General features: G+C 36.8%; 1 protein-coding gene across 8 annotated transcripts in view; it reads right to left on the bottom strand.

Moving 5' to 3' along the window:
* NCOA2 (nuclear receptor coactivator 2) overlaps nucleotides 1-12,066 on the bottom strand; it is a 192,131-nt gene that overhangs the window by 66,798 nt on the left and 113,267 nt on the right. For 7 of the 8 annotated variants that reach the window (XM_064507415.1, XM_064507413.1, XM_064507414.1 and 4 more), the window contains 2 exons: nucleotides 11,408-11,509; nucleotides 10,268-10,440 (listed from right to left, as the gene is read on the bottom strand). In XM_064507415.1, coding sequence (XP_064363485.1) covers nucleotides 10,268-10,440; nucleotides 11,408-11,490 — 256 coding nt within the window. In that variant the 5' untranslated portion in view covers nucleotides 11,491-11,509. Of the gene's footprint in view, nucleotides 1-10,267; nucleotides 10,441-11,407; nucleotides 11,510-12,066 lie in introns of those variants that run through there. The other variant, XM_064507419.1, reaches the window with a different exon arrangement.

The raw sequence follows: 12,066 nt of genomic DNA, 5'->3' as shown, positions 1-12,066 counted from the left end.
TTTTTTGATCTACTATCTAAATTCTAAGTCCTTTTGTAGATCTGGGCCAAAGTCCTTATACCAAAAACAACTTTGGAAAGGTTTTAAGCTGTTGAGATAAAGGATGTCCTCTTGTCTGAGCTTCAAAGAAAGAAATAATGACAAGTTCCACAAACGTGGCAAAGCTAAAGGAAAGAACAGTATTCTTGTACTATAACCCACAACGAGTCTGAGAAAAGCCAATACCCGTCCTCAGTTATATTAAAAAAAAAAAAAAGGTTTTATGGACTGGCCTCCCTACCTCTACCACTGATACACAGCAAGTGAGAAAAAAAGCTTACAGGGCATCTTTACATTTTAGATTGCCAACTGCAAACATTAATTGTATTTTCAACATAAACTGCAATGGCCCAACAAGCTGTATTATAACATCCACTTAAAAATCAACATCTCCAGCAGCTAGACAGATGGTGACTCAACTTACAAGCTTAATAGTAATCACAATAATTCTCCATATTTATCACTGTAACACCCAACAATTTATTAGCAAGTTTTATCACATTCTGTAAAACTATTTGATGATTTCTTGTTGCAGCACTACAGGAAAAAAATAGACTCCAGCAAAAGAGCAACAGAGAGACAACAATAAATGGAATAAAACTGTCACAAGTACGGTGATGCTGGTCCCAAAACTATGGCTAAAGCTGCACTGAAGTCAAAAGAGAGTAATAACTTAGGAAGAAGTGAAAACCAAAATGCAGGAGAACTATTAAAGAAAAAGTATAGGAGTGGAGGGAAAACAGCACAGGCTGAAAAATAAAGCTCTTCATGAAAAAAGGGAGAAATAGGCAAAGAGAAGGAAAATCTATTCTACATGAAATACCACTTTTGACAGCTACTGACAGGGATCACTGCTTTCAGAAAAATCAAGGAGGATGTTAAGAAATAACTAAAGATAGAAAAATAAACTGAAACATTCAAATACTTTCTCCAAACTGCAAAGGAAAAAGGGTCGGTAAAAGAGAAGGAAGATAGGAAAAATACTATGTTATTGGCACTGAATACCTCTATGTTTTCCACCCAACACCAAAACAAACAAAACAAACAAAAAAAAATCTGAATGAGGGTGCCTCCAAGTTTTCCAATCTTTATTTAGAATTTACAACCTTGACATCTCTTCCTCCTCTATTTTCATTTCCAAGTGAATCAATTGTTATATATAAACACACTTCCTTTTCAATGTTGAAAATAGTCCCAGACTTAATTTGACATAGAAAAACCTATTTTGGGAAGACGTATCTCTCAGAAAGATCATGGGAACTGTTGCGTTGTTCCAAGTCTTTCTAGGAAATTGTGCCTCAGAAGAAAAAGTAAGCAGTAAAAGGCTAGTTCCTTTCATATTGACACATTTTAAGATGACAAGGAACCACTACAATTGTCTAGTCTGATCTCCACTGTAATGCAAGCCAAAATGTTTCATCAAGGGACTGTTACATCATGCCAAGAATTTCCATTGAATTCAAACACATATTTTGAAAGATATTCAAACCTGACTGGGAGGGCTGATGTGGCACAGAATCCACCAAATTCGTCATTAAGGTGCTCTAATTTTCAATTAACTCTCTACTGAGGATTTGCACCTCCTGTCTGATTTGACTTTGGCTGTAGAGCCTGGCTATTAGAGCGTATCCTGTCCCTGCCTATTAAGGAATCCTGCGTGGCGGGCGTGCTGCATTAGCTCCCCTTTGCTTTTTGTGTCTGTAACCAAAGCAAGGTTAGCAGGGAAATGCCTTTCCGCTTCAAGATGAATAGAACCTAAATATACAGAGGTACCACACTGCGGCTCCTTCCAAAGGGCCACTCAGACACTATTTCAGGTAACACAACTATATCTGGAGCATCTCCAGTTATGGAATAGCTACAATTATTTCCGCTTTGATATATTTAACAGAACTTGTTTATTTATGCCCTTTTCTTTCCCCATCTTCTTACTGGCATTTCCTCTGAGCTCATTTCATTCTTTTAAGAAAATGAAATCAAAGTTGCAGAGGAAAGTGGCTTGCTTTCAGAGGTAAGCAAGAGTAGGTGCGTGTGTGTTACACAGCACTCGCCCCAGCACCCTTGCTTGTGAAATACAGAGATGTGCCAATACACTGTAATAATCAAAGTAAACAGAAGGCACATATGCCTCGGCTGTCAAACCGTCTGTCTAAGGGCATTCACTAAAAGCTCAACAACTGTACATGACAGAGCAAATACATGATCCTCTTTCTACGTCATCCTTAAATCTTCAGCTTATATTTTTTCCCTCCGTTCTACACTATGGGTTTTGCATAGAAGAAACCGAAACTAAAAGAAGTGGCTGCAATTCATATCCTCAGTCATTTCATGTCCATGGACCCTTATTTCTAATTAAGTGTGTAGTTGTCCATATACACAATCTTTTACAGAAATAAAAAAAAGTATGACTTGAAACATTACCTTGGCTCCAGTTTGAACACAGAGGAGCCTTTCATCAACACTCCTTTAATGCGTTGTGAATCCACAGGTTTTCAAGATTCAAACATGGTATAAAAGGCACTGCATCCTATTGTGAGTAAATACTACATGCTCATTTTTCAGGCTGTAATCTTTAAAAAGAAAAGATAAAAGCTGTGTAACAAAAGCCAGGTTCCTTATAATAGGCTATCTTATTTTGACTGAAGTATCATCACTACTCTCAGTAAATTAATTTGCTATTCCGTAAATTAAGCTCCACAGAGATAGTCAAGTTAACGTCAAGTCTACTTCTTCATTTATTTGCTTTACATGCAACTGAGACCAGCATGTTGCATGCACTCTTCCAAAGCACACAGGAAGTCCTGCTGTTCAAAAATCAGTGCTTTTCACACTGCACACTTTCCAGGTATAACAGAGAATGCAAATACAAACATCAAGACTCAAATTCTTCTTTAGTACCTAAGATTACTATTTCTCCTTGCCCAGACACCTCTGAAGATAGAGCAGCTGGTGGAAAACACCAGAGTCAGGAGCTAAGTTCATATTTTGGAGGGCTGGAGGCAAGCCTAAATTTCTATATTCTACTTTTTTCCAAATTTAAAGTGCTAAACACTTTTATGAGATGTAGTGACTCTATTATTCATGAGAAATTACATGACAAACTACAAAAGGAAAACTGTAAAGTTTTGAACTTTAAAACATTCAATGACAGTTTAAATGCAGCCTGACAGATATACACTATCAGTGAAGAGAGGGCAGCTTCCAACATCTTAAGTTTCAGGAAGAAATGTCTCCATCCTTCTTATCCGGTACATTTTTACTACTCTTCCGGAAGTAAAAAACACAATCCATGATTGTTAGATATTAAAGCAACAAAAACTTTTATGAAAATATTCCTACAAAGATCAAAGAGGCAACACTTCAGACACGTCCCCAAAAGCATGTTAAATATAGCAGAACAACCTTAGTCCTTTGTAGCATTCCCCAAATTATGACGCTGGTAACGTAGCCCTCTTGGATCACAACTATCTTTGCAGCCACACAGCATATAATAAACAACCTGCAGCACAACAGGATAAAAAGTGAGGGGAGATTTCTATCTCAAAAATACTTTATTCTCATGCTCCACTAGTTTTGAATGATTTTCTCTCTTAGTCACTTAGAAGTTATGAAAGAAAACAAAATAGAAAAAGATCAGAGAAAAGCAAAATACAAGTAGGATGCAAAACAAACAAGCAAGTTTTCCTGTAGCACCTGCCAATAACTACTATTTGTAAAAAACACAACTGTCTTAAGAGCTATGAGTTCACATTTAGTTTCTCCTCAACTGTGAGCCTAAACCTGGAGACAAAGTTTAGCTTTCCAGTCTAAAACTTCAAGAAAATTATCACTAGAACGGAAGTCATCCTTCGCTGGAAGCCGAAGGGTGGCGAGAGGACAGGTTTTGCTGATGCCGCCCACCAGTTCCCTACCCAAGCGGGGGAACCGCAGAGGTTGAACCATGTATCGGTCACGGCTGGCTCGCAGCCCCACCACGACTGCGCCGGCAGGTCAAGCCTCCCCTCCCTCCTCGGACCAGCCAAATCCAACCTGATCAAAAGGCCCACGTGAGCCCACAAACGCGAGCACCAGCCTACGGGAGGCACCAGGAATTCCTGGCCAGGACGAGGGCGGAGTGGGGAGAAGGGCTGAGACACCGCTTTCACCAGTGGCTGGGTTTCCGGCAGATTAGAAGTAGTCTGCAGCCTTCGCATCAATGACTTTATGTCCACTCTGTTATTGTTCTTAGTAAAGATAAATAATAACAAGATTGACTTAAATCTCCTAATCAGATGACGAGTAAACAGTCTCATTAACTATGGGGAACAAGGCCATATCTCTTCTAAAACAGCAGATATGATTTTAACTGTGATTAAGGGAGAAAAAAACTACTCAACAATCCACGAAATCCTGTTACTCACATAGATGTTACGCTGCCTTCCCAATTTGCATTGAAGTTTGAGGTTTATTTTGGTGTGTTTGCCTGAATAATAGCCAGAGCCTGCTATAGACACAGCCTAAGTCATACAGGTGCCTTCAGCCGCCCTTCTCCTAAATCATGCTGGAGTATATTAATAGAGAATATAGTATATTAATGGACAATATAAATACTGCTTCCACAGAAAACTATTAGTGTAGTTAAAGTGTCTTAACTTGTACGTAGACAAGGCCTAAGCCCACTAGTCTGCGCGATACGCAACCCCAGTAAAATAAGCCAACGCTATGAAATTTCACCCTCGCTGGGTGCGTTTGCTGTCTAATGACTACTTTTCATCAGCGGCAGAAAAGAAACTGATGGTTTGTATTTCCTAAAAACAGATTAAATTGTTCAGTGAATTGGTAGTTCTCCGGAGGCATGGAGGTAGGAAAGTCAACATAACTGGATATTTACCAAAAAGCTTTACAATGTACAGAGGAAGATCAAAGCCATTTTCATTGCATCACTCTCAGCTGTAGGTAGAAGAGACAGTAAAGCAAGTTCGGTAATAGGTTTTTTGTAAATGTTATGCATTAATTGCTCGACTTCACAGCACAAATTCCTCCGACACTTAATTCAGTCTTAAAATCCTATCAACCTGTATAGCACATTTAAGTTATAACAGCCATGCAGAACTCCTTCAAAAAAGATTCAAAAACTACAAATTCATGTAAACAATGGCAATGGCAATTTTAAATCTCTTGACTTCTCAATTTACTTACAATAACATATAATATGTAAAATTAACCAACAGAAATATTTGCAAAGCAAAAACAACAAACAAAAAACTTGTCTGCTTATGCTTTCTTGTATTAATACCCTGACTTGGTAACATATTTATGCACATAACTTTAAACCTGTAAGTAGTTCCACTGACTTAACAGGGATTACTCGTGTGCTTAAAGTTAGGCAGCTGCTTAAATACCTTGTGAAATATGAATCTGAATTCAGATCTGATAAATTAAAAGTAGCAGCAGCCAAACTAGCATCGCATTACAGCTTTAAGACTATATTGTTTTCCTTTAGCAAGTGATTTTCCTTGCATACTGGTGCTGGAAGCAGCAACAGACCATCTACTGGAGTGAACACGTGGTTACAAGGTAGTTCTGCTATCGGGAAGCAAAAGCTGCTTTTAGTATCAGATGTGAAACCAGAAAAAGAAGATACATATGATCAATAACAAGACTTCTTTTTCCTAATTCATACAGGTCCAATAGCTCTTGCATGTCTCTTTTCATCAACGACTTCTCTTTCTCCCAACATTGCTTAGCTTTCACATGGTGATTCACTCTGTCCAAGGCCTGTCTTGTAAGGCTATGCTGAAAACAGGATCTGACAGCTCGGAAGTGTACATTAACAGCTAGACTGATGATCACCACCCTGATATCCCTTCATTGCACTGCTGCAAATTTAATATACGGAACACAAAACCTTGTCAGCAACTAGTGACATATGGCAGCTGGACACTGAGGAAAAATGGAAATGACATATAAAAAAGTGCATTTGGGGATACTTTGGTACAGTAGGTTATATCTCACTGTACATGCATCTAAATAAGACAGGTGGATGTGATCCTAAAAAGGCTCCAGAAAACGGAACAGCATGCAGACTAGAAAAAAGAAAGATGAGAGCTCCAGACCTGGATCTTAAAAGGAACACAGGGAGTGGAGAAAAAAATCCATGTGTTGTACTTTATGTCAGGACACACTCCCCAGCATTCCCACTGAAGGGGTCAAAGGTGCTGTGCTTAGCTAGAGAAGCCACTGAGGAAGCTTACAGTGATCTTCAGTATCCTCCGGTACCTAATGCACCTTCAGGATATTCCTGATACTCAGAGAAGAGGGTAAACACACAACTAGCTAATGACGAGAAGGAGGTTTCAAAGACTGAGCCCAGGAGATGCTGAAGCAGTGAAGCGTATATGAATAGTCTCTCCTATAGTTATGTGGACTATTTACCTGCTGAGATTGAGGTTAGCCTCATGGATATAAAGAGCTTTAAACTAAGGGCAAAGGTTTCATCTTGCTATCCTTTTTAATGCGTAGAAGGCAAAAATATCAACCAAAGGAGGATGTAGCAACCAAAAACATAATGAGAAAGAGATTATTAACATGAGAGAATCAGTCAGATTATATGCTTTAAGGGAAAGACTTACTACAGATATGAAATCAAATGAGATGACTGATGTGAAACAGTTCCTCTCGCATTAGTTTACAATCAGTTGAAGAAGTGAATCCAGATTCCTTTAATTTGCTCTCGGAACTTGTCGTCTTCAGATATGTAAAATCATTTTCAGAAGTGCTTATATAACTTAAGTGAATCTGCCTTAAATGCTGAAGTTTTCAAAAATGAGATACAGGATCCTAAATCAATCAGGCACTATTTTACTGATTGTACTTAAAAAAGATATTCAAACAAAATTATAGCTTCTTGGCTGTCTGGCATATAAAGGAACATTCATCCCCAGTGGTCCTCACACATCCCTAAACCAAACTTTTTTAATTAAGCATGTGCAAATCAGAACTTAACGTGCTTGTACACATCTGTCTACACTAGATACACATCTGGAACATATAAGACTACTATTCTTTTAATTGACCTAACATAGGCTGCAAATAGCAGGAGAGTTTACACTTTCAAGACCATGTAACACAAACACATAAACACTTTTATATATCATTTTCATGACATAAATACAAAATTGAATGAAAGGGCTTTTTTTCCAAGCTGCTTGAAACACAGGTCTCATATCTCCAGTAGAAATAATCACTTAGAAATTACATGAACACAACTGCTGTTTTATCTTCATGCTAAAATCACAATTTTTCATCTCCTTTGGAAACCCACAAGTCTCTACCCAATCACTGTAAGATAATACAGTAAAAGTCCACAGAAGAAAATTAAGCTTTTGTAAAGAAACACATCTTCATACTCCCAAATACTAAAAACATCTCAAAATTCAGATCAAAAATACATGCAATGGTTACATCTTCCAAATATCTTTAATTGATTTAATGAATTCAGTTACTCACATATAATAAAATGAACCTCTAACATGCCACAACTAAAGAATCTTTTAAGTACATTCTGTGAGAAATGATGTAAACATAATGGATACAGTATTGCAAATACATATTTGCATGCCAAATGTATCAGCGTAATATTATACTAAATTATATAGTGTTACTACAGCAAAAATACTATTACTTTTTTCAGCTACCAGCCCAGCAAGCTTAACATGGGAAATGAGTATCAAGCTGTATTCTTTCCTTCTTCATTTTCATTCTTTAGCGGTGGAGAAGCAATCAGAAATATATGGAACAACTGAAAATTTAACAGATTTAAATGATGGATGATACAAGCTCAGATTCCCAGTGTGATGCCATAAACTAGCTGCCAAATATGAGACAGCAACAGTAAAATTGTCATTAGCTCTTCAATATGTTTACCTTGATTAGGTCACTGGGGTTTTTGTGGCACTCAACAGATGGACAGGTGCATTGTATTGCTCAAGCAGTTTGACCATTAAAGTCCTATTTGTTTTGGAACTGACACTTTGTTAACCATGTTCCATTTCATAAGATGCTCTGATTTGAATTTTTTCTTAAAATGAAAATTTTATATAGAAAAACAAAAATCCCTTTAAATCTGCTATAAAAGCAAACAGATGTAGCTTCTATGTAGGAAGCAGTTATCAAAGTATCAATTACCTTAAAGGAATAATTTCAAGTATTCTAATCTTTGTCTCTAGCTCCTAAGATGTTGTTAATGACCATGTTGAAGAGCTCAGTGTTTCCCCTTAGAAAGGATTTAAAGTCTCATCTGTACCTAGCTGTGAGTTTTATATGTAAAGACACAAACGGTTATCCGACAGTCTAACTGTTCTCAGGCGAAGAACCTTGTGCAACAAACCACCATAAAAAGTAATTCAGCATCTTTTATTGCTTAGTGATTGCAAACTACTTTTACATCTTTTAATAAAAAATATTCATAGCATTTTAGTCTGATTTTAGAAATGTATTTTCAGTTGTTTAAAATAAAACTTTATGAGCTTAGAAAATGAAGTGCACATTTGGTTTTGGTACAATTCCGGCACTATTGTTAGTCCGTGATGACTTAAATAATTTAAACGTGACCAGGTCTGATGAGTGTGAAGTAGCCTGCGAAAGCTGTCTTACAATAATAGGAAAACTGTTTTTCATATTGCTGCTGGCCTTGAACAGCAAAACCCTGGATTTGCCAGAGTTACAACCAGCTAGAGACAAACTTCTGAACTAGATTTTCTAGAGCAAAGCTGTTGAGAAAATTGTCAAGCGGGCTAACCGGTTTACCTCTGTGCACCCACTAGTCAGGCAAAACATGATTTTGCTGTCATTAGGAACAGCTTCTTCCTTAACCCTATTCAGCTAAAGCTGGGATAAGGAAAATCCATCTCCTGAGAACAGCAAAGCAAAAATCCAAAACAGACAGTGAGAAAATGAAGAAGGGGGAAAAAAAGAAAAATAAATAAAGAAAAAAATTTAAATCTCAAAACCCAGGAAGGTGCAAAAATGATGATGGATATTGTGCCAGGTTAAGAGGTACACCTGTAGTATGAGGCACGGCAACTTCCCCAGAATGTCCATTATTTAAATTATGGCAACTTAGTAGAACAAAGTGAGAAGTAGGAACATTCCTAAAGATTAATCAAATGCAAACACTTCAGAGGCAGTTGACACATAATGTGACACTTCCCACTTTTCATTTAGCTTTGAACAACCTGACGTCTGGGACTACAGGTCATCTTACCTACTTGTTTTAGAAATAAATCTACATCCAAATCACACAACCTGGAATCTCCACTTTTATAAATCCACACATACAGTATGGAAAAGGAAGCATTACTTTTCCAAAGAAATCTCAGAATACTGAACAAGTGAAGGATGTTGCTGAAAGTGTTTAAAAACTGAAGGAATTACACTAACCATAGGTTTTGAAGAGATTCCAATCTTCCCCCGAGCTCAAAGCAAAAAGATATGCATATACTTTGAGAATTTGAATCTGCCTCTCTCCCAAACACGTGCAGCTATTCGTGCCTGTCCAGAGTGACTCATGTCACGAAAAACGCTTACAAAAATTTAAAGTTTCTAAAAGATTCTTTTCTTTAAATACAAAACGTATCAACAGAAAAGAAATACAAAACTAATCTTCTAGACAAAAAACAGGAAGAAAACTGTCACGTTCTCTGGTTTACGTTTATAACAGAACTCCAGCTAGAGATTAGAATAGTTTCAAATCTATTGTAGTTCAGGATATGACGTCATAATTTAAGGGACGCAGATAATTTGGTCCACAATATCTATTCATAGGCACAAAAGAAAGCAAAAGGGGAATACGACAAACTTTCACACCCCACGCTCCTGATTATCCCTATTTTAAACGGATTCATCATCCATGAAAGCATATATAAGAAGGATTTTTGTTCCTTTGGGTTTTCATCTGTACTGCAACTTTAACTTCTGTGAAAAATACGACAGATTTCAATTCCAGGAGATGCACAGTCAGACTCACTTATTTTCTCTTTAAGTAATTTCTGAATTTTACATGAAGCTTATCTTTAAAATGCTGGAAAGATACTTAACATGCTTCGTTCAGATTATATTACAGCATTTTTCATTAATGATTAAAAATACCTGGAAATTTCCTGAAGAAAAGCTGAAGAGGTATGCAAAAACAAAATAAAAATAAACAAAGAAGTTAAAATATTCAAAGCCAATTAATTAGTCCTCTTACCTTGTTCTTTTATCTGACGAATTTGCTTCACAGTTTCTTTCAAGATTGCACATTTGTCAGGTTTAAAGTTAAAGTTGTCAATGTCATTAAAATTTGCAAAAATCAGCTCTGCAAGTTCTTCTATGTATTTATTCTCTTGCTCACGATTACGTTTCTCAGTGCTTCTTTTAGGGCTGAAAGAGGAGTTTAAAAATGTATTTGATGTCAGTTTGTTTGCCTCCTGGACAGCTCAAAGATGGTTTTAAGTGGCTTGAGCGTAATTTGATGAAAGTACAATGAACTGCTCTCTCTCACTACAAAAATACAACTTGAAAGTTTCTCAAGCAGAAAGATTTCTTTTGGAACAAATAAAGTAGCATTAAAAAAGACATGGCTTATTTTTTCAAGCAGTCATGTTTTGCTTTAAAAAAGTTTTGGGGTATGCAGTTCAAAAGAACAGCAACTACAACACAGAATTAATGAATCAGAGTAGTTTAGTACCAATTCCCCCTACCTAGAACATAAAGTTAGCCATTTTCTAACAATTATGAAAAGTATGTGCATATTTAACATATTTTCTAGGTCTTCATTAAAAAAAACTGTATAAATCAAACATTCTTGAAGTAATTATACAGGTTTTCATATAAACGTGGGGTCCCTGCTGTGAAATTACGGAATACTGTCTAAAATTGCTATCTCACACATTGTTTTTATAGCTTTTGGGGGATACTCAATTTCTTAACCCACAAAATCCCTCTCATCTAACAAGTATATCCCCTCACTAGATGAAACAAACACTAATGGCAGTCTGTAACTAAGAAGAAATCTTTGAAGGAGCTGTGGAGTTTGATTCCTGGATATTTTTGAGCGTGCAACACATGCAGGTATGGTTTTGTTTGCTGAGGGAAAGGATTGGTTTGCTTGCCTTTAAAAATATAACGGGCTTTCAGAAGCAGCTTTTAAACGAGAAGAAAAGCAGGAAACCACAGGCAATTTTATTAATGAGCTACATTAGTAAAGCATGTGTTGAAGGACCACAGCCTAGTTTTGCTACACATAGTAAATGGAAAAAGAAAGTCATCTCTCTTTAATTATTTGAAGAATAAGAATTATTAGCAGTGATTTGTTCCTTTCAGCGTCTTCAGACATAAATGGTCTAACCTGGGTCCAAGCTGATCAGGATCCTTGCGCTTTCTCGACTCTGCCCTGGATGGGTCAGAGGAATTTTCTCCCATCCCACTCATCTTGAACACATATCAGCAACTAAAAAGAAGAAAGTACAGGGAAAGAGTTATTGTGGAAAAGCCATGAGTTCTTCTGTTGGTACTTATACGTCTCTTGTTCCATGCTCAGCTCAGTTTTTACTTTGCAAATCTATCATTTGCCACAGAGTTTGTTTGAAAGGTACCAATAAAAATACTGTATTTATTACCCTACAAAATTGTCTACAAAACTCCTTTAGAACAAAATTTGTGGTGGGCAAATAAAGCACTATCATCTCTTTCACTGTTACCAGTTATGTAAGAACAGATAAGTACATCTTGTGCCTGGGCTGCTGAATTTTCATGGCGATTTTGCAAGGTTGAATGAGGAGAGACAAAGGAAAATCCGTAATGCCACACAACAAGAAAAACACCACAGAATTGAAATATATGAAATGAAACATGTATCCCAGGTACATGAAAAAGTAGCGCACACAGCCTGAAAATCAAACATGGTTGAAAATCAAAACATAATGTTTGCAAAAATACATGTACAATATAGTAGAAACAGAACATCTGTCAGCACTAGGTATCACTGAGGAACTGATAAATATTTTG

Source organism: Dromaius novaehollandiae, chromosome 2 (assembly GCF_036370855.1).
Source record: "Dromaius novaehollandiae isolate bDroNov1 chromosome 2, bDroNov1.hap1, whole genome shotgun sequence".
NCBI classification, from domain to species: domain Eukaryota; kingdom Metazoa; phylum Chordata; class Aves; order Casuariiformes; family Dromaiidae; genus Dromaius; species Dromaius novaehollandiae.
The sequence above is the reverse complement of the archived record's forward strand: the minus strand, read 5'-3'. Positions and strand labels throughout refer to the sequence as shown.